Source organism: Panthera pardus, unplaced genomic scaffold (genome assembly GCF_024362965.1).
Source record: "Panthera pardus isolate Hobbes unplaced genomic scaffold, ASM2436296v1 HiC_scaffold_24, whole genome shotgun sequence".
Taxonomy (NCBI): Eukaryota; Metazoa; Chordata; class Mammalia; order Carnivora; family Felidae; genus Panthera; species Panthera pardus.
Window position 1 is genome coordinate 78,996,581 of NW_026526810.1, and position 27,536 is coordinate 79,024,116.

The 27,536-nt window shown below is 33.7% G+C and overlaps 1 protein-coding gene across 6 annotated transcripts in view; it reads left to right on the forward strand.

The window, feature by feature from the left end:
• The window catches only part of MIPOL1 (mirror-image polydactyly 1), a 320,635-nt gene that overhangs the window by 274,318 nt on the left and 18,781 nt on the right, over window positions 1-27,536 (forward strand). For all 6 annotated transcript variants that reach the window (XM_019426118.2, XM_019426117.2, XM_019426116.2 and 3 more), the window contains one exon: window positions 4,484-4,714. In XM_019426118.2, coding sequence (XP_019281663.2) covers window positions 4,484-4,714 — 231 coding nt within the window. The remainder of the gene's footprint in view (window positions 1-4,483; window positions 4,715-27,536) is intronic.

Below are 27,536 nucleotides of genomic sequence, written 5' to 3' on the forward strand. Positions count from 1 at the left end.
CATTTTTAAAAATTGCCCTTTATAAATAGAGTATTAATATGTTGGAATTAGGAAGTAGATCATAAGATGAAACTGAAAAAAAATTACAAATTATTCAAAGTTCTAAGAAGATAAAGAGTAAGGTCACTGAAACAGAATAACGAAGAAGGAACACCAAAATTTAGATTGGGGAATCATGAAAGGTTTATCTGAGAAAGCAGTATTCATGCTGAGACCAAATGAAAAAGGAAGTTTGTCAGAGAGAGGAGACAGCATCACAAACAAATCTTCAAACAGGAAAAAGCTTGATATACCTGAAAAACAGAATGTCAGACTAAAAGATGAGGAGGAAGAGAGAACAGATGATACAAGACTTTGTGGCTCCGTGGCCTGTGGGGAGGAGTATTTCAGCTCAGGGAGAAAGACTGTGGGTTCAGATTCTGATTCTGTTTAATGTGTGAGATAATTAAATTACTTCCCTCTGATTGTTTCAATTTCTTTCTCTATAAAAATCTAATATTGATAGGACTTCTCTCATAAGTTGTTGTGAGGTTTAGTGAGTTTAAATAGGCAATTTGTTGTTTTATTTTGAGAGATTTATTCTGAGTGCAATGAGATGCCACTGCAGGATTTTAAATGACATCATCTGATTTATTGGGTTTTTTAAAAAATTTTTTTAATGTTTATTTATTTTTGAGACAGAGAGAGACAGAGCATGAACGGGGGAGGGTCAGAGAGAGAGAAGGAGACACAGAATCTGAAACAGGCTCCAGGCTCTGAGTTGTCAGCACAGAGCCCAACGCAGGGCTTGAACTCACGAACCGAGAGATCATGACCTGAGCCGAAGTCCGACGCTTAACCGACTGAGCCACCCAGGCGCCCCTGATTTATTGTTTTAAAAGATCACTCCAGTGGTTGCTTCTGTTTGAGAAAGTCTTGATGGGAATTTAAAGGTCTCCGAGGCATTTTGAATGATGAGTAGCTTGTTGAACTTGAGAGTAAAGGATCCCAGTCATAGGTCCATCCAATAGAAAAATGAGAGTGGGGCGCCTGGGTGGCGCAGTCGGTTAAGCGTCCGACTTCAGCCAGGTCACGATCTCGCGGTCCGTGAGTTCGAGCCCCGCGTCAGGCTCTGGGCTGATGGCTCGGAGCCTGGAGCCTGTTTCCGATTCTGTGTCTCCCTCTCTCTCTGCCCCTCCCCCGTTCATGCTCTGTCTCTCTCTGTCCCAAAAATAAATAAAAAAAAAAAAATAAAAAAAAATAAAAAAGAAAAATGAGATGTAAATTTGAAAAAAAAAAAATTAAATGATAGAAGACTAGTAAGTGATAAATGATTAGAGAATTAAGTCAGGATACCAAGATTTTAATAAAGATGAAATTTTTAAAAATCATTGATTTTTTTCCTTATGTTTATTTACTTGAGTGAGAGAAAGAGTGTGAGTAGGGGAGGGCAGAGAGAAGGGGAGAGAGGGGAATCCCAAGCAGACCCCGTGCTTTCAGCATGGAGCTCCATCTCACAGTCAGATCATGACCTGAGCTGAAATCAAGAGTCGGACACTTAACTCACTGAGCCACGTCCCCCTGAAACATTGATTCTTAATATTTAATTGGCTAGAGTATACTGAGTAGTGTCATGGACATCATAGACAAATGCAGAATTTTCAAACGAAGCTGCTCACTGTGAATTTTAAATGAGACCATGTATGTGAAATATATAGGAATGGTTAGGCTACAGTTTTTTTAAAAAGGGCAAAAAGCACACATCCATTAAATAAACAATGATTAATTGGGCTTTATTCAAATTAAGAACTTACATTCATCAAAAGACAGGATGAAGAGAATGAAATTGCACTGTACCCCTACTAGAATGGCTATAGTGAAGAAGACTAGCAATCCTACTCTAAGGGAGAATATAGAGCAATTAGAACTCCCATACATTGCTGGTGGGAGTGTAAATTGGTTGAACCATTTGGGGAAACTCTATGCACTCTATGCATCATGTACTAAATCTGAGCATACATACACCCTATGGAGCAATTCTACTTCAGAAATGAGTACTTATGTCAATTATATCTCAAGAAAGTGGGGTTTGGGTGCTTAGGTCCTTCAAAAGGTAATGTACAAGAATATTATAATAGCAGGGTGCCTTGGGTGCCTTGGGTGGCTCAGTCAGTTGAGCGTCCAACTCTTGGTTTCAGCTCAGGTTATGATCCCAGAGTTGTGGGATTGAGCCCCATGTTGGCCTCTGTGCGGAGCGTAGAGCCTGCTTGGGATTCTTTCTCTCTCCTCCTTTGCCCCTCTCCTCTGCTCATGCTCTCTCTCAAATTAAAAAAAAATTTTTTTTTTTAATTTTAAAAACTTTGGGGTGCCTGGGTGTCTTCAGCTGGTTGAGCATCAGACTCTTGGTTTTGTCTCAGGTCATAATCTAACAGTGGTTTGTGAGTTCCAGCCCCACATTGGGCTCCACGCTGCCAGTGCGGAGCCTGCTTGGGATTCTCTGTCTCTCTCCCTCTCTCTCTTTCCATCTCTAAATAAATAAAATGAAAAACTTTAAAAAATTTTTTAATCAAAAATAAAAAAATATTAATAGCAACATAATAGTGAAATGATTAAATATATTGTTTTCTATTTATACAACAGTACTTTTTTTTCTTCAATATATGAAATTTATTGGTTTCCATTATACAACAATACTTCATAGCAGTAAAAACAATGAAGTGCATGCAACAATAGGACAAATCTCATAAGCCTTATTAAGTAAAATAAGTCAAACAAACAGTTCAAAAGCAGGCAATACTAATCTTAATAGATGTTGGTAAGTGATTACTTTGGGAGAGGGGAATTAACTGGGAGGGAATACGGGAGAATCTTCTGGGTTTGTTATATATTTTGTTCTTTACATTTTGTCAAGCTGAATACTTTAGATTTGTGCACTTTATGTAATTTAAAATATAATTCACAATTAAAATGTAAGTTATAATCTTTTAAATGTAAAGAACATAAATAAACTTGTCTTCTTAAAGGTTTTGATTTTGTTTGTAGTTTCTGTCTTTCTTGGATCTCTTAAGTAGACAAAGAGGGTGGATTGAAGGAAACTGGAGCATGGAATAAGAGGAATCAAAGTGTGAAAGAACATAGAAAGAATAGGGAAATAGGCAAGAGACAGGAATATGGATTGGTAGAAAGAACTGAGAATTGAAATCAGGGTTAGATAAATAACAAGGTGTGAGAATCATAAAGATACTTCTTTGCACTCTACAAATACGGCACTAAACACCATTCTTATTTTTATGTAGTAATCAATTGGCCACAGTTTAATAGCAGTCTTTCTTCTTAGGAACTAAGTTGAATCTTGAGATAATTTATTTCGGTATGCTAACTGTCCCTGTTGTATGTCCTTATTTCTATGTGACACCTACAAAGTGAGCACACTGGAGAGATTTATAGGTTACTTAAACAAAAGAAGAAATTTATAATTACTTTAGTTTGAACAGTTTTAAATAAAGTATCAGACTAGATATTTGGCCAGTGCTAAAGTTCCCTGACTAGCTTTTTGAAGCTTTAAGATTTATATTACTTTTTTTCACATCATCAATCTGTATTATATAGTTAGGTTGTTTTACTTCAAGTCTCCCATCGACATTTCTTTTGTATGCATATACTGAAATGATTTTATTTAATAAAAAAAGAACATCTCCTGTGTGGATTTTAAATTTCCCTTATTAAATATTTATATTTTCAAAATGTCTTTATTTAATTGAGTGAGGTGCTTGGTGCCATTTCAAAATAACCTCAGGTGGTAGGTGTAATGACATATCAAAGATTTGACCTTTAGCATTTTAGGGTTCTATTTGTCTGCATTTTCTTCTGCATTCATTTAGTCTTAATTTATATGCTATTTCTCTGTATGACTTAATGAGTGGATATATTTGGCATGAGATTCATTAACAAAAAGAAAGTATATCTGAATACATATTATTTTTGTGCAGTCAGACTAATGATTTTAACTTCATTTCTATCTGTGTATGGGCTGATCAGTATTTGTACAAACCTCATTCATTCTCGTTAAGTGCTCAGCAGAAGAAACCCTGGATCTACTAAACTGATGCCCATTCTCTTCTCACTTCTTTGCAGTCAGCTTATTATATTCTTTTATTTACCTAGAGGTACTTTATTTTCTAATTCTCTGCTATTCCTTTTAAAGAAAATTGAATGTAATATTTACACTGATGTAATTAAATTAACATCTTGCAGCATCTTCTTGTATGCTCTGGTAACATCAATAATCATTTGTCTGGGTAGCTTTCAGCCTAGAAGCAGAGAAATATAATAATTATCAAGGGTAATATTGTGATATAAAAATTATTTTTATTTACCCTTTTAAGTATGTCTCAATTGACTTTTAGAAATGGGTATATCTAACTGGAGATTTTTGTTAAGTAGATTATTGGTCAGTAAGACTGCATGTTTATGTTGAAATTATTTATTTTTATATTTTTCTCAGCTTACATAAATCTTTATCCCAAGAAGAAAGTCTGAAGGATCAGTTTAACCATACCCTTGGTACTTATGAAGAAGCTTTAAAAAATAGAGAAAACATTGTTTCCATCACTCAACAGCAGAATGAGGAACTGGCTATCCAACTGCAGCAAGCTCTGACAGATCGAGCAAACATGGAATTAGAGCTTCAGCATGCCATGGAGGCCTCCCAAGCGGCCAATGACAAAGTTCAGAAGTAAGTAAAATGATCTTGCATTATTTCAAAAGCCTGGAACAAAACAAAACCAGAACACTTTCTTTTGACAACTAAAATAATATAGTACTTATTATTCATACTGTTGGTGGTTTCAGACAAAGGAGATTGAGACGAATGAATTTTGTTATTTTTTAGATTGCCTATCATATCCATATTTGGGGTCATTTACTTGAAAATCATGGCCACTATTTAGGGCAAACCACCTGTACTTAATAACTGGTCTTCATCAGTTCATGAAGGCCATACATGAGAAACTCCTCTCATAGGTAATAAGTAAAGTTATTGGCAAGGGGAAGAGGTAGTCACGTAATCAACTTTACTTCTTTAGCTTCGTGATAATCCTGCTTGAGTTGAGATCATCTGTGAGTGACTTTGTAATCTGAGACCTCTAGGCACATAGAATAGTTACAGTGGAATTAATTTTCACGTTTTGTCCTTCTGAAGTATTCAATACAGCTTTTCACAGTGCATAATTACATTTGTTTATTTCTGATGATCTTTGCATTTTTATTAAAATTTAAATAAAGCTACAAAACAAGTCAGCCTTATGATAGCTAGCAAAATGTTAACATATATCATACAAAGAAATCACTTGTTAATTTATGGGACTTGAACATTGTAGCAGAATTTCCTAAGACAGCTTTAATGTAATAGAACTTGTCATTTTAACTGAGCCCATCTTTAAGTATTGTTAATAGCATTATGTCATTACAACACTTGTCTTTAATTTCTAAGACATACCTTTTTCCTTAATTATTTTTTTCAGTCTCACAGTATGAAGTAGTGCTAACTTCAAATTTTCTTCTTACACTTCTTATTTGAAAGTAAGTCATCTCAAAAATTTCCCCAACATCCTGGAAATTATGCTTTGAATAGTAACCCAAAGTCAGGTAAATCTGTAGTTAAGACCAATTTTTAAAACAGATTAGGAGTTATTCATGCTTATTAAAATCTTTACAATCGGGTTATCTTGAAATTTGTGATTTATGGTAAGTATTATATTTTTTGTAGGTTTAAAGATTAGGTTTATGTTCAGTCAGAAACTGTTACCCAGTTAGTCACAATGTACATTAACATTCTAAAAACACTAAGATACATAAGTAGATCTCATTTCATTGTAAATTACAAATCAATAACTTTTGACAGTCAGAATCTAATTTAGCTCTTAAAGTCTACAAATAATTACAAATTTCAAAGTTTTCTTTACATATAATCTTTAATTTGTATTCATGATTAAAATTCCCTTAAACACGGTTTCCCAGAGACCAATTAGATTTCTATAAAATCTTTGGAAACTTCATCAACCTCTTATTTTTTACATCTCCTCAACTATTATTATTATTTTGTGAAAAAAAAAAAAACTTTGTATATCAAGAAGTAGAAATAACATCATCTCAGATAATGCTTTAAGTTGAACAGGTTTAACCTTTTGAAAAATTACTATATTGTCCTATTCGTCATATTTAACAACAGACAGATCAAAAGGTTTTAATGGAATGATACCAGTGGATAGAGTTTAAATGAAAGAGTTATGTAATTTAAATGTTAAATTTCGATGTAAATGTTAAATCTTTTATTCTGATTTCCAGCAGTAAGACTTAGATAAAATATTACGAGGCTTTCCTGTTCATATTCAACCTACTGTATTTTATTTTTAATTTCCCTCCATTGGGCAGTATATCTTCATTACAGTTAATGTGGGCATCAACCTATGTAATTGCGTTTAAAAGGATAACCTCCCAGGAAGCCAACTTATAAGACTTTGTTAGATGGTATTAATATTCTCCATATAATCTGAAATTACTGTTACTAGTAATTATTTTTGAAGGTCCTTTGTAAATATGTCAGTGTTCTAGGTAGTAATTACAATGTAAACTAAAAAGGTCCACATTTCCCCTTTTCTTTCACAACCAAATTTCTTGAATGACTGATCTATGTTCACTATCGTATTTTTCAATTCCTATTCACTGTTGTGCTACTCAATACACTGGCTAACTTTTATGCTGAAATTGTTCTTTTTAAGATTACCAGTAATTTCCTAACTAAAAAATTCAATGGCCCATTTCTAATTATATTTTTATTATAAAACTAATATATAATCATCCTAAACAATAAGATACTCCTATATCTTTGGTAATATAGCATAGTGGTTTAAAAGCTCAGGATCTGGATTCAAAATGTGTAGGTATGTGAACCTGGACATTTTATTTTAAAAATTTGTGCTGATGTAGATCATAATATATGGATAATAATACTGCCACCTCATAATGTGGTAAGAATTAGATGAGATAAACACGTAATGCCTTTAGAATAATGCATGTTGCATAGTTTCTCCTTCTTTTGCCATTTCACTCCACACTGCAATATCTCATTCTTCAGAAGGGCTCTGTCTTTCAAGACTAAATACCTTTATATACATGGGTTCCTCTGCTTGTCACCTTTTACCCTTTTCCCCCATGAAAAACTTACTCATCCAGGAAGATTCAGTACAGCATAGAGGATAGAGGCAGCCTTTGTAGTCAAGTCAGACAGACCTATATTTCAATCCCTGCTTTCCTACTTATTACCTGTGAGATTTGGGGCAAATTGCATAACCCCTGGAAGCAAAAGTTCCTCAGATGAAAAATTCAAATGGTAATACTGCCTTCACAGGCAGGTTTGATATGAGTAATAACCTGGATACCACCTAAAATACCTAGTTCAGTGCCAGTTACTTTATTATTATAAACATTCTATAAATTATTAGTATAATCATGCTTATCAAAATAACACAACTAGTTCAAGTATCTCTTCTCTACAAAGTCTTCTTCAACTTTCTAGAAAGTTAAATCACTCTCTTTTGTGTGTTGCCATAGTATTTTTGTTAAAAATTCCTCCCTTGAAAATACAGCCCTCTCCATTCTCCTGTATTTCCTGTCTCACTAATGGTCTTCAGCAATTTCAGCACTGTCCTGATTCCTTCACTGTTTCTTACTTTTCACATGCACTTTGCTGTCAATCTCTATTTTGTTTCCTACCTGAGAATCACCTGATACCCTCTATTCCATGCTAACTTGTTACTTGCATAACTTCAGGCCCTCATCATCCCTCATCTTGACTATTGAAATAATCATGAAACTAGTTTACCTGCCTCTAGCTCGCAAGTTTACCTTCCTCACTGCCATCAGAGTTAATTTTTCTAAAACTTAAATCAGGTTATATTACTTCCCTATTTAAAATGTTTAGGGTCCTTTCATCCCCTGCACACTATTGCATAAACAACTTAGCATGGCATATGAGGCCTATCACATTTTTCTGGTATCATTTCCTCCCACGACCCCAACCACAATATCTTTGCACATGTTATTTCTTCTTCTTAAAGCATATTCCTCCCTTCTAGTACCTGGTCAAATTTTTGTTACTCTTTAGTCAGATGTTAATTTAAGGTACCTCTGTGATGTTTCTTTATCTTTTTATTTTTTTAAGTTTATGTTATTTGTTTATTTTGAGAGAGAGAGAGAGAGAGAGCAGGGAGGGTCAGAGAGAGAGGGAGACGGAGAATCCAAAGCAACCTCCACACTGTCAGCACAGAGCCTGATGCGGGGCTTGAACTCCCCAACCATGAGATCATGACCTAAGCCAAAATCCAGAGTTGGGTGTTTAACTGACTGAGCCACCCAGGTGCCCCTTATTGTTTTCATAGTACTTAGTCCATACCTTTGTTAGAGGTCTTAATCATCTGGGTGTTATAACTGCTTTGTTTATATTTTTCCTGTCTACCTGACTCCCTGCAAAATTACCCACCATCGAGCATTCCCAAGACATGGACGCTGTTCTCTTCATCTTTGTATCCACATTCCTTCCACATATTCATCAGATGCCTGATATAAAGTTGGTACTCTGTAAACACTTCTGAATAAATGAACCAGAACAATTTAATAGGTTGATGAGATGACAGAATAAAGTAAAAGCAGTTCAGATCGGGAATACACAGGAAAATTTCAAATGTGCACTCATCTACTTTAAGCCCTAGATAAAAAAAGTTTTCAACCAACCCAGTACCCAGTGCTAGTAGAAGAGTTTCCTGGAAAAGTGTGAGCTTTGCAGTGAGTCCTGACTGCCTCCCTCACTGGCACCGCCACTCTTAGCACTCTTCTCAAAGTCAGGATATGGGACTTTCTAGTGATCAGCTTTTAGCCCTTTTAGCCCTTGTCCTAACCACCAACTTCCATCAAGTTTAATTACATTTAAAAGACCTGAAATCTTCAGTAATAGTGGAGAGAGACTATATACTATTTCTAATAATTGTAGAATTTTAAATTTATATTTTCTTTTAGAGTCAAAAGAATTTCTTAATTTTTTTGACCTATAGGAATATTCCTGAAGAAGAAAGCGGTACAGAATTACCATCTAGAAACTAGCCAATATTTGTAGGCAGAAACACTGATAGGGAAAAGTATAGTGAATATCAGACATTATTGTCCAAGAGCTTCTTGGGGGGGGGGGGGCACCTGGCAGACTCAGAAACCATGCAGCTCGTGATCTTGGGGTCATGAGTTTGAGCCCCACGTTGGTTGTAGGGATTACCCAAAAATAAAATCTTAAATAAAAAACAAAAAACTTCTTGGCCCAGGTGTCATAAAGCCTAAAGTTTCCATTCCCTTGGGTTAAGCATTACTGTCTTCAGGTACTTCTTTTTTAAAAATGTGTATGATTGTGGAAGAAGAGCACATTATCATTTAGCTTTTAAGTTGCTCTTTGGCTAATCCTGGATACACTTATTTTGGTGAGCTGTGTGGAAGTAGGAGAGAACTAAGAGCAGGTTACCACCACAGGAACTTTGTAAGAAAAGCTTCTCTTAATGATTCTGTCAAGGACCACTCATAATCCTCATTTATTAAAGAGAAAACTGACACACCAGTCCATTAAGTGATGTTTTTATCATCATTAGAGATTTAAGACTCTATTATTCTTTATGCTATATTTTATTTCCCATCTGTCTTTCTGTCTATAGATATGGTTCTTGTGGCCTAGCACAGGAGTTTTCCAAAGGATTTTAAAAACATATTTGACTATACGTAACATACCTAAGCTACACATAATTACTTAAAAGTATTTACAACCAGGCTTATAAGGGTAGAAGATCTCAGAAGCTTCTAGATTTTACAGTGAAGTAACTTTTATCACATATCATCTTTACTATGGACCAGATTTACACTGATATGATTGAAATCCCTCATAAACTGTAACTATATAAGAAATAGATCAGACAAAAAGATGTAGGACAAAAGTTGTAAACTTTTAAATGTGTTTTCAAGAAAAAATGTCACTGTTTAAAATTTTCTTTCTTTCCATACTTAAAAAAAAACAAGTACTTACTATTTACATGTGTTCTAGTTTCCAATTGCATAATTAAAGTATAAAAGATCAGCATAAAACATTTCCTTTTGAAATATAGGGCATCCTAAGCTTTTGAGTGGTATTGACAGAAAAAAAAGAAGAAGAAGAACATGTAAGCTAACAAAAAGTCTTTCCTGCCTCTTGGTCAAATACTGATTTCTGTGAAGAAGTTGAGGTTACAAAGAAATTGTGAATTCTCAGCCCGGTTTCCCTGCTGATGGGTAAGAACTGTCTGTAGTTCTCTTCGAGGTGTCAGGGGAGTCGCCATAGTGTCACACAAGGGTTCTTAGCGTAGAGCAAACATACTTTCCACAAACTCAGCTGCTTAATCTGTTTGCAGGTTGAATTATAAAACAGGGTAGATGACTCTGAGTGCTGGGAAGGGGAACAGAGCATTTCTACAGTTTCTTGGCTTAAAGGGGGAAAAAAAGCAAAAAAAAAGCCTGTATTCTTATTTTTTTTAAGAAGCCTATGATTTTCATCAAAATACATCACTAAATTTTTCAGTTTTGTTGCTGGCTCCAGATTTTGATTTTAATCACAATAAAAACTAATTGTGGTAATATGTCTTTACATAGATTAATACAGTTGTATTGTTTTCATTAAAATTACTCTGCTTGCCAACTATACCTGTGATGTTTTCTTTTTTTAATAAATTCTCAGTTGGACTGTAAGTTGCAAGGCAATAGTACACATGTCTGAACACTGTAAATACTTGTTGATTGAATCAAAGAATAAGTCTCATAAATTCTCAACTCAGCATAAGGTTTAAATCAGCAAATTATTTAATATAAGGTTGAAAGTTGATTTTGACTATTATCAATAAATGGGAGGATTTAAAACTTCTGAAGATTGCTCTTCAAAATGTATTTTGTGTTTGAGATTTAAAAGCTCTGTGAGATATGATACGTATACTTCAGCAAATAATAAGTCAATTTATTTGTGATAATCTATGTGCAGATAAACTTCCCAATCAGCTCTGGGGGCACCTTCTGAATCTAAATCCAATTAGGTATTGTCATTTTTATGCTTTTTAAGAGTTTAATATTCTGGATTTCAGTAAATGATAACACATTTTTAAATTAAATATATATTTAACTTATGAAAGACAAACCTTATACACTATCAAATAAGTATGTATTTTATAAAAAGTTTTATTTTATCATACATTCGTATAATGGATCACCTTTCTCATCCATTGAGTACACGTACATAAAGTAAATTTCTTTAGAGCTACTTATGTATATATACACACACAGAGATACCAAGTTTGATAGATATGTAATTATATTTTTTATAAAAATTAGAGTTGGGCTTACACCTTTATCTTTAGAGAATGTCTCACTTTGACATGAAAAAGAAACATAGTGTTAATTGTCTATGGCATTCCTCTCTACCAGGGAAGGATTAATGTAGGATTATTAAAATTGAAGCCTAACCCAGAACTTGAAAAATTCTAATGAAGTGTAAATTAAAGGGTGGAGGCTAAAGAAAAGAAATTCTCTAAATCTAAGAATCTTCACTTTCCCTGATAAATTCCCTTGTAGAGTTAACTTTATGGAATGAATCATAAAGAGATTGAGAGTAGGGACTAAAAAAGTAAAATTACAACGTGACTGCTTGTATTTCATCTGCTTCCTCATTTCAGAACCTGTCTTCAAATAGGTGATCTAGAGTTGGGCTAATACACATTTCTGCCTACTAAGATAGATAAAACATGTTTCAGATGAGTACAATGGAAAAAAAATGAGAGAAGAAGAACAAAGGAGTAAAATATGAGAGAGATCCATGCTGTTTCCATTTAAGACTAAATAAAATGCAGTAATTTTTGTTGTTTTTCATTAATCCAATGTTATAGTAATTAAAAGTCAGAAATAAAGTTACTGTCATTTTAGGGAAATTATAGGATCCACTTAATGATGAAAATCATATACTTTTTAACTAGAACTTGACAGACTAAAAAACAAAACAAAACAGGAGTTCTTATGCCTCAGAAACATTCAAATGTGATTTTCACACGTTTATATGAAATGTAATTTCCTTAGAGTGGCCATATGATCTGACAAGTATCCTTTTCCTTGGTTCTGTTCTTAGCCCCAGTTAAAGCCTTCTTACTGTTTAACCCTTGACAAGCTACACAGCTCCCAGGTACTTCTGTGAAGACAGCAGAAGTCATCCATCCATCTTACCTGAGAATAGTTTTAGAACTGATAAAAATAAGATATGTAAGGTGATTTTAACTTTCTTACTTAATAATACTAACCACTAGTGTACTTTAGAATAATTTTGTAGTAAAAAAGGAAAAGGGAAGCTGTTGTAAAAATGAAATTTTAAGAAGTTTTCATCATTCCTGCTTGGGTGTTGCTCAACCTCATTATACTTGCCAGCTCATTCACAACTTTGTCCTTTGCTTTCCCTATTCTTCTTTTTTTTCTTAAACACATAGAAAATTTAATATGATATATCTCTCTGTTAGTATAGAAAAGTCTACATTGTTACATAAATCAAGGTCTGATTTTCTTTTAATAAATCCTTAGTATACCCACCTAAAATCTGATGTATACTTCCTTACTAGGTACAGGTTTTATTCCCAAAATATAATTACATAAGACCTAAATTGAACCCGAAAACAAGTAGAAATACTGATTTCACTTGGATTCTACCATTCCATGTTTAGTTATTTCTCCCCAATAAGTCAGGAATTTGCACATGTGCACCTTGGCCCTCGAAAAATATAGAATAAAAGAATCTCTTGCTTATTTCAGTGTAGCTTTAACTAGTGGTAAAGTCACAAACATTGTCCATACATAAACTTCATTCTTGATCATTTATAGTTAAAAAGAAAAAAAATCATTCTGTAACAATGCAATATGTAGTAGTAGCTGAAGTGATCTTCTTTCTTCTTCATATTGTTATATATTCTTGGGCAACTCAACAAACAGTTTTTTTCTGTTGTTCTTAACCTGAGTATAAGAAAATAATAGTTATACTACTATAGATTATTTTTCAGATGTTTCTGCAAAAAGACTAAAAGTGAAAAATAAAGCTCCAAAAATTACATAGTGAACAGCAGTATTTTGGAACTTACTAAACTTAAGAATTTTATTTTTTTTTAATTGCTTGGGCATTTATACCATTTAGACTAATAGTCCTTGGAACATCATCATCATTTGATGTTTTCTTTTGCTGCACACAACAGCATCCTAAAGGCATATGAAAGCATATATTAATTATTTCTCTTTATGTTACCATTTGCCATTTCACAAGCTACACAATGGTGAAAATATATATAAATATTTAAAATCTTGAAATGCCTTCTTCCTTAAATTAATTTGCCTTCTGAGCTGTGTATATTTCACATCAGTCTTCCAAGAAGTTCTCCCCTACTGACTGGAGGGCCTAATCTTTCCCAGAGTGGTGGAGTAGCACAGTTCAAGAACAAGAATGAATCTCTGTATAATCACACCACAATGTGAGGTGACCCTAAGACAGAGAACTGACCAGATACACATATGGGTTTTAGGAAGACTTTCTGATGCTCTTTTTTAACACAGCTGTGAGAAGAATGTGGCTAAGACCCAATAGTCATTCTTGAGTAGAGCTGGCAAAGGAAACCATGAGGAGAAGAGAATTTAACACATGGGTGTAAGAGAGCACGGCTTCATTGATGCGATCTGAGGGGAATGCCTAATGACTGGAAGAATCAAACTTGGCAATGAAAACACAAAGCTCTTTTCATCAATTCAAACGCAGACTCTAAAGCTGCAGATGGTCACCTCCAGCCTTGTCTATTCAGTGTGAGGTTTTATAAAATGGCACTTTGGTGAATACTAATAGATCAAAACAAAGATTTAATAACGTAAAGATGTGGTGTTCATTTTTAAATGAGTATACAGGTCAATGTCTCAGAAAAGGATAAAAAGAGTACCTTTTATATGTGGGTCTAAAGTCTTTTTGTTATTTTTCAACTTCAAAAATAAATGACATCTTTAACATACAGATTGTGTTCATGGAAAAGAGTTTACATTGTGAAAAAGAGACCAAAATCAGGGTTTATATTTACACTTACTGATTTCATTGCCTCTGTTTGAGGATTTTCAATTTATAATGTCTGTTAATGTCATCCTTTAATATTTTCTTGAAGCTCACTTGATAGGATAAATATATATTACCATTCTCAAGGATGAATCGATCTAATTAAAAATTTAGGCCAAAATATTTTATACTTGAAATAGAACTTTTTTCCCACCCTTTTCAGAGAATGCAAAGAGACATTTTTAGTACAAAGGAAGCCTTTGAACTTTGATGTTGTCTAAAATTACACTTTTGCTACTTTGTGTCTGATTTTCTAAGATTTTACAAATTCCTAATAATTGCTTATATATTAAAAGGTAATTCATTATATTCTAACTGGTTACTTATGCTTCCATAAGTGAATCTTACTCTGAATTAAAAGATGGTATATTTTTTAGAATAAATTGCATTCTTAGATTTGGTTAACCCTTTATAGTTTATAAAATTTAAGCTTTATTATCCAAAATAAGCTTAACATATGAATTTAAATAACTCATTAATAGCTTTCATATTTCTACTACTTGTGAAATAAATATAATTAGTAACTCTCTATGCCTAATACTTTTATCTAATAAGTGACACTAACGTATAATAAATGAAAGCACTAGAATTGAAAGTTAGAGGGGAGGCACCTTAGTATCTTGCAGAAGTATCAGTGAACTAACAGGACCCTTGGTTGTCATTAACTGGGTATGTAGAAGTCATTAAATTGTGTTCCTTCTCAGAATCCCCATCTGGAAGGTAGAACTGATACACTTCCAAATGTGGCTGTGAGGATCAAATATGATGCATGTGCATAAAAGTATTTTGAAAAGTATAATGCACTCTATAAATGTAAGCCATTGACTGAAAAATATCTTCTACTCATATTACGCATTTCAAATAAAAAGTTATAATCATCTTTTTGGAACTGGAAATAGTGAGAAAAATAATAAATTTTAGCCTCAGAGACAGAAAGTAAATACCATGTAACTTTGGAAGAAGAGATTCTTCACATAGATCTTAGAAACTGAAAGTAAAAAGGATTCTATGCATTCTCATACATTACTGGGTAGAATGCAAAATGGTAAAAACCCTGTGAAGGAGAATTTGATAATATCTAACAAAATTACATATGCACTTACTCTTTGACTAAGGAAAATTGCTTCTCAGAATCTATCCTGAATATATATCTCTATGAATATGAAACAACATAGGGATTACAGGATTCTTTCTAACAGCAAACAGAAGTAATCCAGATAGAGTAGTTGAATAAACTATGACATAGTTACATAGTGGAATACAATGCAGCTGTAGAGAGAGAGAAAGGAAGATGTCTATAAACTGCTACTGAGTGATTTCAGGGCATATTACTAACTGAAAAAAATCAAGTACTTATAATATTCTACCTTTTGTGTGAAAAATAGGAATAAAAGGAATAGGAAGGATAAACCAGAAACTAATGAAAGTTGTTAACCTTTGGAGGTAGATTGGAAAGGTTTACACTGACCAAATTTGGCACAATTTATGCATCAGGAGAAAACTGTATTTGATTACAGAATATTTTTCACATTTTTAAAAAAATGTTTTTTAATGTTTATTTTTGATCGAGAGAGAGAGAGGAAGGAGAGAGAAAGGGATACACAGAATCTGAAGCAGGCTCCAGGCTCTGAGCTGTCATCACAGAGCTTGACATGGGGCTCAAACTCATGAACTGTAAGATCATGACCTGAGCCAAAGTCGGACACTTAACCAACTGAACCACCCAGGTGCCCCTGAATATTTTTCACATTTTAAAGTCTATAGATACACATAAAAAAAGATGGAAGATGAAAAGGGAGAAGGTTTTTTTTTTTTTTTAATGTTTATTTATTTTTGAGAGACAGAAACAGAGCATGAGCGGGTGAGGTGCAGAGGGAGAGGAGACACAGAATCCAAAGCAGGCTCTAGGCTCTGAGCTGTCAGCACAGAGCCCCATGTGGGGCTTGAACCCACAAACCGTGAGATCATGACCTGAGCTGAAGTCAGACTGACTGAGCCACCCAGGTGCCCCTGAAGAAGTTCTTTTTTTACAAAAGAATGACAGTCCATAAATGTAGATAAAATGTTAGAAAGTCATCACCTTATAACCCCCAGGCTGATTAATTCAAGCAAAGGCCATCCATCAGTCATACAAAGAGTTAAAAGTAGCTACTTTAGCACTAGAATCAGGCAGTCTAGTTTGGGGAAACTTACTTAGCATATGCGAAGGAGACCTTAAAAATCAGGAAAAGCTTAAACATGGGGGTTTAGGATGTCAGGTACCTTCTTCAAACAATATTTAGGGATTTGTATTGAAATTCACTTTAGAAATTTCTCTTACTCAAATATTCCATGCTTATGTAAGTGATAGCAGATAGACCTAAACCATTCAACCTTTTATCAAAACTCATCATTTAAAGAAATTCACTACAATATAAAGTTGTTTTGCCTTAGGAATTTTATCCATATTATAGTAGGTACTAATCATTTCTTCATTTAAATTTTGGTATTTTGTTTATAATAAGATTTTTATGTTAACTTTGATTTTTTTAAATACTGATTGAAATATTATTTACCTTGATGACTGAGGGTTTTTTTTAATACTCCCTTAAATTTTTCACCTGAATTGAGTGCCTCCCTCATCTCACCCTAGTTCTAGCCCTGAATACTCTATAAAAGATGAAAAAGACACTGCTGGAGGAAAAAAAGAAAACACTCCTGGTTTACCCTTATTCAAAAAAATAATAATGAAAACCTACTAAGTTGCCTTAGCTTGTGTGATTTCTACTGACTGGTGTTTCATGTTCAGAAATGACAGTTGTATCGTGGAGCTGAACAACTATGGTTCTTCCACCCTTGGGAATTTCACCACATTTTTAATTGTGCACTCTCCAGAGTGTCTACCGCTGTCTGACTTTATGTTTCTTACATCATGGTCATTACCCATACCACCTCTGTCAACCGTTAACTTTGTCTTCATTTCGATCGTCTGTGTAGATCAGTCGTCATACCTATCAACAGTAAGGTGGTCCGGATTACATTCTAGACCCTAAATGTTGATTTCAATTTGAGAATGTATGGTTTTTATGAATCAGACATAAAGCAGGTAGAGAAAATTACTGTGACGATGCTAGCTTAATAAGTTGAATATTACTTTTACTTTGTAGGCCCCTGGCTTAGTCTGAAGTTTGAAGGTGCATTGAATATTATCTCTACTAGACTCCCAAAGGATGTTGCCAGTCTTTTGAATTAAAACTTGAATAAGGTTGATTTGTATTCCCTGTTAATCAAAATTTGAAATGTTGACATTAGAAAATTTCATTCAGTGCTAATTATATATGACTTTTATGAAAGTTAGGAAGGAAAGAATCCTACATTTTAAAGTTTAGTATCAGTCTAAAGCCCTGTGAAAACAATAGTGAGTAGCTTAATAAGCCATCTTAATAAGATGCCTTAATAAAACTAACCAGTTATTCTAGCTTGCTGTGTTTCACTTGGCAGTATGAAAATCAGTGACTCGCTTCCTCCATTATTAATTGAAACTTTTCTGGGTTTAAAATGATGAAAAACCTCAGCAGTGTTACAGCAGTGTTTCCTAGCCTTTCTTGACTCTTGAATCCCTTTGGTAGTAATAGACATTCTCTGGGTAGAATTGTGAGCATCCCTTTTGGTTGATAGAAAAAAAAGAAGTTAATTTGCATTGATTTATAATTTTATTTAAGTGCAATCTTTAATATTCATAATATGTAACACCACATGGTATTTGACTTACTTCAACCATATAAGAAAAAACATAATTTATTAAGTTTTTTTGTGGTGTATTGTTTGGTTTAGACACTATAAATACATATTAAAAAGTAAATTAAAATTTAGTAACATTATATAACTGCTTGTGAGATTATATTTGGAATTCGTAACATTTTACTTTTATTTATTTTTTTTAACATTTTACTTTTAAAAAGGAAGTAATAGAGTTTCTTAGCCTCTTAGCCTCTGTTTGCTGGAATATATCCACAAATAGCACATTATAGATATTTTGGTCTTTACTTCAATACAGCTAAAGATTAATTAAGTTTAATTATTCCAATATTTCTTGTCCTTTTTTTTTTTAAATAGCAGCTACTAAATAAGGTGATATGAGAACACAGTTTCAAGAGCTGGCGAAGAGAATAGATAAATCTTACAGATTTCTCATTATATCCACATTAATTTGTGTTTCAGCATCAATGTACTTTCTACGTCCTCTGAGTATTTAGAGGTCCATTAATGGTGGAAATTAAACAATTTACAAGTGAGAAAGAAAAATATAGTAAAAAACAACATGTTGACCAGCTGTGTTCAACTGAATGATTAACCACCTAAGATATTGAGTTGTGAACATGCTATGCTGATTTTTGCTTAACCTCCACCTTGCTCATTCATATCCAGTCACAAGTTATCAAAGTAATCCATCTTAAAAGCCAAAATAAAATAACAATGAGCAAAAAATGTTTAATAATAATTTTATGCTTTTACTTCAAAAATGGAAGTCAGAACAGACATTACCACCTTTGACTACATGATCTCCTATGAATTTTTAAATTACAAAAGGAAAAAATGATGCTTTAGAGAATTTTGTTATATAGTTTTGCACACCTTTTTTACTCATCAATTTTAACACACTTTATATTGTTCAAAGGACATTTATTTTCTCAAAAATACATTTTTTAATGTTCATTTTTGAGGAAGAGACACAGAGCATGAGTGGGGGAGGGGCAGAGAGAAGGGGAGACACAGAATCTGAAGCAAGCTCCAGGCTCTGAGCTGTCAGCACAGAGCCCCACATGGGGCTCAAACTCACGAACCCTAAGATCATGACCTGTGAGGAAGTCAGACACTTAACTGACTGAGCCACCCAGGTGCCCCTTTCAAAAATACATTTTAAAATACTTCATTTGTTAACCACCCCCCCAACACATATAAAGTGAAATAAATTACCTGAATGAGTTAAATTAGGATATAAATTATTGAAAGAAAAAAATCATTTCCTGGAAAAAGTGTGTGTTCGAGCATATTAAATAAATGTTAATGGTTTCTTTACATATTTTCAAATAAGAGAACATTTTTCAAAAAAGGAAATTTAATAGTTTGTTATAGAAACTGTATGTTTTTAAAAATTAAGTAAAGGGGCGCCTGGGTGGCTCAGTCGGTTAAGCGACTTCAGCTCAGGTCACATGAGTTCGAGTTCACGGTCCATGAGTTCGAGCCCCACGTCAGGCTCTGGGCTGATGGCTCAGAGCCTGGAGCCTGCTTCCGATTCTGTGTCTCCCTCTCTCTCTGCCCCTCCCCCGTTCATGCTCTGTCTCTCTCTGTCTCAAAAATAAATAAACGTTAAAAAAAAATTAAGTAAATATTTTTCTCATCATGAGCAAAGCATACAACTCTAAGACCTGATGTGCTTATGTTGGCTGACTTAATAAACATTAATCTTTGCTAGTCCAGCTTCTACCTTTTATCTTTCCTGTGCCAACACTCTGATTTTGCTCTGAAGTATTCTACAACTTGCTGTTATATGATATTAGCCAGAGAGCTAGCTTTTCCAGTTTTCTGAGTATGCTTAGTATATTCTGTAACTAATAAATCAATAAAACCTTTTGTAATGTACAAACTCCTATCTCTATGAAGCAATTATAAGCAAACTGTAAATGAACACATGAGTCCAAGAAAGGTATGTTGTGATTATATTGACTCTGAAAACATTTGTTTTTCATAGAATACAACATTTATTGTTAGGTATAAATTGATCATAGTGTTGCTCATAATTTTTTGAATAATAAATCCAGTGGGTAGTAAAACAATAAAAATGTTTATATCATAAGAATACATTTTAATTACTCTGAAGAGCTACATGTTAGTGGTATCTTTGAACAAATTAATAAATATGAATCATATTTCTTATTTAGAGACTGAAACTGAGACCTGTTAATAAAATTTTTATCCTTAGTAATTGAATTTTATATTGGCTTCATACATTTTCTGTATCATATTATGATAGCAAAAATGCATTAAATACTTTTTTTTTAATGTTTATTCTTGAGAGAGAGAGAGAGAGAGAGTTCATGCATGATAAGGGGGTGGGCAGAGAGAGAGGGAGACAGAATCGAAGCAGGCTCCAGGCTCTGAGCTGGCAGCACAGAGCCCAATGCGGGGCTCCAACCCGCGAGGCATGAGATTGTGACCAGGGCCAAAGTCGGACGCTCAACTGACTGAGCCACCCAGGTGCCTCTGCATTAAAAACTTCAAATAAAAAATTTTTAAATAACATTTAAGCAACAATTTAAATACAAGAAAATCTATGTTGACTAGGTAAGTGTGTGTAGAAGGGAATAAGATGAAAGCATTGAAGAATTTATGTAGCAGTCATGTCATCTTGCTCATTTTTAAATAATTCCTGCTTAATGTAATGTTTCATTACTCAGTGAAATTTGATCAAGTCTTAAGATTGTACTTCCATGATCAAACATAGCTTTGGTACTGTTTTCCTGATAGATTTTATCACATTCAGAAGTAGCCCTTTGACTACTAGCAGTTGTTTGTATTTATCATTGATTTAATTGATGTAGAGGTCCTAATTAGTTATTATAAAGTGAAAACCTAGATATAAACCTTTATGGTTGGGTTGGTTGAGGAGGTAAATAGATGAGTTATGATAGCCATGCCAAATATAAATATTAAACTTTTTTCAGATCTCAAAATCTAATGTGTTTCATTCTAAATAAAAAAGGTGAAAGAGGAGAACATTCCTAATGGATGAAAGGCCATGATTTAAATATTTTCCCAATTATAATTATAACATCAGGATCTTGAACAATTTTATTCAGGTATTTATTCAACAAATATTTTTTAAACAATTACTATGTGTCACACAGTGACACTGTTAGAGGAAGAAGCTGGGACCAAAAGTATAAATGGACACTGGCCAGGGGAAAACCTTCCATGTGGAAGCAAAGCAAAGAACTTGGCACCTTTGATACACTGAAGGAAGATCTTTGCAGCCGGATGATAGCTTGGACCATAAAAGGAGGATAGAGTAGTACGTAGAGTCAGATCTTAAAGAACGTTGGCACCCTTGTTAAGGTTTTTTCTGTTAGTTTCCATTTTTAAACTTTCTTTTCCAAGCAGTTTCCATTTTTAAACTTGATAGATTATAATCAGGGGACATGTTCTCATTTGCATTTTTACAAGATTGAAAGGCTGCTGTGTGAAGGATAATCTGTAATGGGACAGGTGTATAAGTAAGGAGACTCATTAGGAAAGAATGAGAAATTGTAGTGACTTGGACCAGAGGAGTGTCCTTGGAGATAGAGAGAAGAGGGACTTGAGAGCTACATGCCCTGTAGGCAGTAGACTTTCTGGATGGGATGCAGGGTGTCAAGGAAAACTCCCAAATTTTTGTCTTGAGCAACCTGATAGATGGAAATACTATTTACTAGAATTGGAAAAACTAGAGGAAGAACAGAGTTGAAGTGGAAAGACATTTTTAACAAGTTTAATTTGAGTAGTATGTGAGACACCAAGTAGATATTTATATTGATAACTTTATTTCTCAAAGAAGGATTTAACAGTTATAACAGAACTTCAAATTGTTAGTATGTCCGTTTGACTAAATATTTGAGATTTATATTAGTTATATTATTAAAAATTCTAATGAAAAGAGGATAACCTCTCATGTTCTCTTTTATGATAATCATACCATTAAGCTATATGAGGCCAGATACACCATCCTGTGATGTGTTTGATGTCTACAATACCAGGCATGATCCAAGAACATGAATTAGTATATTTTTCCTTCCAGTAGAATAGATCATTTTTATCTGAAAGTTTGCATTGAACCATCTTGCCAAGAATTAGTTTAGGTTTTAAAATTCTGTCATTCACATGTATGTATCAGTATTTTTGTGCCAGAAATCTTTGCTATATGCATTTCCTGCTAATAATGAACTTGTATCATATTAAAAGATATAATGGATACACATTAACCAGACAGGTATATAATTGGAAACCATAATTTTATGTTACATTTTGTTTCAGAACAAAAAATGTTTTGCTTTTGAGATTTATATTAGTTATCTGTTGCTGGTAACAAATTACCCCAAAACTTAGTGGCTTAAAACAGTTATTTCACAGTTTCTGTGGGTCAGGAATCTCAGTGCAGCTTTGCTGGGTCCTCTGACTCTGGGTCTCTCACAAGGCTGCATCATCTTAAGGCCTGACTGATAAAGATCTACTTTCTGGATGACTCATATGGCTATTGTCAGGATTAAGTTCTCACAAACTTTTAAACTACTAGACTATGGTGTCGGTTCCTCTCACACTCAAGACATCAAGGCCTTTGGTTCCTTGCTATGTGGGCCTCTCCATATAGCATCTCACTACATAGCAGGCAGCTTTATCCAAATGAACAAGCAAGGGGACGAGAGGGAAAGAGAGTAAGTTAGCTGAATGGAACTCACAGCCTTTTTGTTACCTAGTCACTGAAGTAATATCCCATCATTTTCGCCATATTCTGTTCATTAAAAGCAAGTCAGTAGGTCCAGTCCACACTACTGGGGAGGGGATTACACAGTGGTGTGAATACCAGGAGGCAGGGATCATTGGGAGTCATGTCAGAAGCTGCCTCTCACAAAGTTTTTTAAAAGTTAAGTTACTTTTATAGGGTCTTAAGTAGCTGAAAATGGGTGGCCTGTAAGACATCCAGTTAATCATATTACTTCATGAGCAGTGACAGTTGTGGGAAAATGCACAACCACAATCTGACCTTAGGATACCATCACAATCTTCTGAAAATCTACAAGATCCTGTCTAAAGAAACCAAAGGTCATGATGGGGTCAAAACTTCTAAAGAAACCAAAGCCTGAGCCAAAATTAAGTACCAAGAATCATGCATATTCAGAAACTAATAGATCATGAACAGGGTAGTCAGTAGGATCCGTCTGTGGTGCTCTCAGTTCTGGATAGCTTCCCACTTACAAATTTCAGTTTTAAAACTCTAAGTGCAGCTAGCTAATGTAAGAAACAAGGAAGGAGGAATTAGTGTTTTACTTCTTTTAGATGAATATGAATACAGAGAATCTGAGTCAAGATTTAAGCCAGCCCTACTAGTAAAAGTGAGAAGAATAAAATAATGGGCCAAGGCTCGGGGGAAGCGCTCAGCTGTGGTAAATGTAGCAAACCAGTCAATATTATTTGAATGTATGTTGAACTGTAGCAGTTTTATTGGCACTTCAAATCTGTATTGATGCTATTAATGATGATAAGCATAGTTTAAAAATTCAATAGCCAATGGAAATTCAGCAAAAAAATAAGTTAGCAAATATGTGTTTAAACACGGAAGCTTATGTGTAAATTAAACGTAATAATTAACATGAAAGAGTACCAAAAATAAGTTCAGATAATAATAAGCATGATTATTACCACATAAGAAATGTTAGTGAATGGACAAAATATTTTTGGTAATAGAAGACTAAAAAGGGTTTGAAATAATGAATGAGAGTAGTGCCTGAACTTTTCTATGTACCTTGAGTTGTCTGAAGGTACTTAGAAAATGTTTTGAAACTGTATTTCTTCTGTTCTGCAGTTCAAATGTCATTTCAATCAAGTATGTACTGCTCATCAAGCATTGAGGTAGACACTGGGTATCTACCCAGTGGAAATCACTGGTAAATAAGATTAAAGACAGCAGCACCTGCTATCACTGAGTTTACAATCTAGAAAAGAATATTGACAAGTAAACATTAATTATAATAGGAAAAATGTATGGTACTGGAGGGACACTAGGAAAACTCGGGTCAATCAGGGAAGGTTTTATACTTGTAAAAAAAGTATGCATATTCTGTTAACTCTGTGGGTTATGTTTCTAGGAGTCTTGATTACCAGTTAGAAGAATGTGCCATAGAAAATGGTATCAAATTGAAGATTCAACCTCTTCCCTAAAATATGATTGGGAAATATCAAATATGCTATCGTATATGTACAATATTCACCTACTAAAGAAATAACACAGTACCTAATTGGATCCACATCCGTCATTTAAAGCCCTTGGGAATATGTGTGTTTCGGAATTGAGAATTTCTCAAAAATCATAAAGGCAATATGATGTATATGTAACACCAACTGTTCTAGAGATGCACAATGTAAGCAAACACATGAATATTTCTGCAGTGAAGTATATGAATTGTCACTCTCGATCAGGTTTTCCTGCTACCTGAGTTTGCAGAAAACTTATAAAAGTATTTTGGCTTTTAAGAGCTTTATGAATTTTGGAATTGTACATTAAAGGATTAACAGCCTCCTTTTCCATAAAAAGGTAGTTGGACTTGGTAAATTAACAATAAGGATGCCTGGTGAAAATTTTACACTATTGTTATGCCTATGATACCAGTCATTCATTGAAATTAAGGGGAAAGATCTCACCCACTCCTCATTGATGGTATATTGACTGTCTCTCAGTAGTGGGGAGCATCAACGGGAAAAAGTAGACGATATTCATATGGTTTCTTTACCACAGTATGTCTAAGAGATTATGGCACATCAAAAGCTGTTTAAGTTTTAGGGACAAAGGAATCACAAAAGAATGAGAACTACTTTAAGTAGGAATTTTGATAACTTTATTGAATATTAGCCTCTCCAAACTAATATTTATGCCAAGGCTCTGGTCAGGGTAGTGTTGCATATATGCTGCTTTATAATACCAGTAGATATAATAACTTAATGGATTAGTCTGAGTTTATTTTGAGGAACTTTTCATAGGGGAACTTTTTATATTTCAACATTTTCTCCAAAACTTTATTTCATTATAACGTTTTTTTCCAGACTTTCATAAGTCAGTTAAGTTCCATGTTTAGCGAGATGCATAACCACCTATTAGTTGGGTTAAATAAAAAGAAAAAAATCAAATACCACACATTAAAAGATTTTTTGAAAGAGGGATTTGTGGTTTTATTTGGAAAAGATGTCCTTTTATTACAGGCTCCAGCCAGCTTTTGAGGGATGGGCCACTAAAGGAGAGGACAAACTAGATAAACAATTAAAACTATTTTTAGAGCATCAGGTTTTCATTGAAGCCCAAATACAAGCTGTTTTGACCTTCTCCCTAAAGACTTTTTTCCTCACAATTCCTGTGAATGTGATCACTGTTTTAAGCAAAGCATTTTGCCTGTCATAAATAAAAACCTATACTGATGTATACAAGAAAATGAAGTCAAATTTGTATAGTTTCAGTGCTAAAAAAAATAACTATGAAATCATAGTCTCTAAAACATTCTCACTTCCTTACATACTTTCAAATATATAAGCACTGATGGTTAATTTTTGGCCAGTGCAAAACATTATAAAATTACAATTTTAATCTTTAAAAAATTGCTCTATGTATACATCTTTTACCAACTAGAGTGCAAATTCTGTGAGAAGAGAATCTGGGTTTGCTTATTTGTTTGTTTGTTTGTTTGTTTGTTTGTTTAAATCTGTTAACAAACAATGTTACAAATGAGCAGCCTTCTTTAAACATATTTATATAGTTTTTCAATTTTAACAAAATTCCTAAAAAATGAAAAACTTAAGTTTCAAGAAAGTGTGCCATTTTAATTCTAAGTATTGCCAAATTGTTCTTTTAAAAAGTTAAATCAACAACTCATAATTTATAAGAATGCTGATTCCACAATTTTCACTACTATTTTGTATTATTAAGGTTTTTAATCTTCCAATCTGAAAGATGAAAAATTACATCTCATTTCAATGTGTACTTTGATGATGAATAAAGTTAAGCAGCTTTTTATATTTTTATTTACAATATATTTTTATTTGAACTGCCTGTTCTAGACTTTTCCCATTTTTGTATTGTATTATTTATTGATTTTTAAGACCTCTTAAGATAGTAAATAAATCAGCTTTTTATTAAATGTACTGTAAACATTTTTCCCCATTTCAGACTTTGCTTACATTATATTTTTCAAGAGAAAAGTTATGTTTTGGTTTGTTTTACTGACAATGTCAGGTTTGTTAAATTGTGGTATCATCTGATAACTAAGGCAGTTTGCCTTCTCTTGAGTTGCTTATTTGAGGTTTTTTTATTATTATTACTTATTATCTGACTAGAAAAAGTACTAGAAATATTTATAAATTTTTTTTAATGTTTATTTCTGAGAGAGAGGGAGAGAGAGAGAGACAGTGTGCGAGTAGGGGAGGTGCAGAGAGAGAAGGAGACACAGAACTGAAGCTGGCTCCAGGCTCCGAGCTGTCAACCCAGAGCCTGACACCAGGCTCGAACTCACGGACCCGTGAGATTGTGACCTGAGCTGAAGTCAGCTGCCCAACCAACTCAGCCAGCCAGGCGCCCCTAGAAATATTTATAAACGTGATCTTTGTGTTCTTTTTTTTTTTTCTTCTAAACAAAAGGTTGTTTTTATTAATTGGCAGCCCAATGGGTTTTTATACCTTAATACTAATTCAGGTTGGTTTATCTTCACAAATAAGCTATTTAGTCATGTTCTTCAGCCATAAATCTCCCCTTCCAAAGTAAATATCCTGCATAGATAGAACAAACAGGATCAAAACACAATAGAAAGCTTGAATGCTTAGGTGCTGGATTGGCTTCATTTGTGTGTGGGAGATGAAAGGAAAGTACCTGAGAGAGCCTTTACTGTGTAAGGAAATCTGTCTCTTTCAATTCAAATCATTGTTTTAAATATTGTGAATACTTAAAGTTGTATAGCCTTGATGTATGATGTTAAAAAAACAACAGAATAAATAATTCTTCCATGTTTGTATAGCATATGTCCCCTTAATTTATTTTTCTGGGCAATTTCTTGCTATGAGAAATACAATGATAAAACTTGAATAATATACATACTGAATATAAATACTTTACAGCCACATAGAACTTTTAAGTTCTCTGTCAGTCTCATGGAATTCCTACATCTGGGGAGAGTTCAGCAAAAAATTAGTGAGAATGGGAAGAGAGAGAAAGAGGTTATATTTCTGTCTTTTAAATGCCCTCTTGTTCACTTTAGTAGTTATGTACATGTGTTCATCTTTACCAAGAGATGTATTAATTAACATTGTTTTGATAGGCCAAATATTTTAAAAATGCTTTTTAATCACGAATATGTTTTTCAAATTACTGAAACAATTTACATTAATTCCTGAAAAAATTTTAAATATCACTAAGCACTCTGGTTTCTCTTCAGATCATAAAAACATTTTGCCTTTTAAATATCACCAGGCAACTTGGCATTCTTACAAAATGTTTTCGTATATCACATACAATTTTATAATCTAATTCACTTAATATATGATGAATAACTTTATGTCA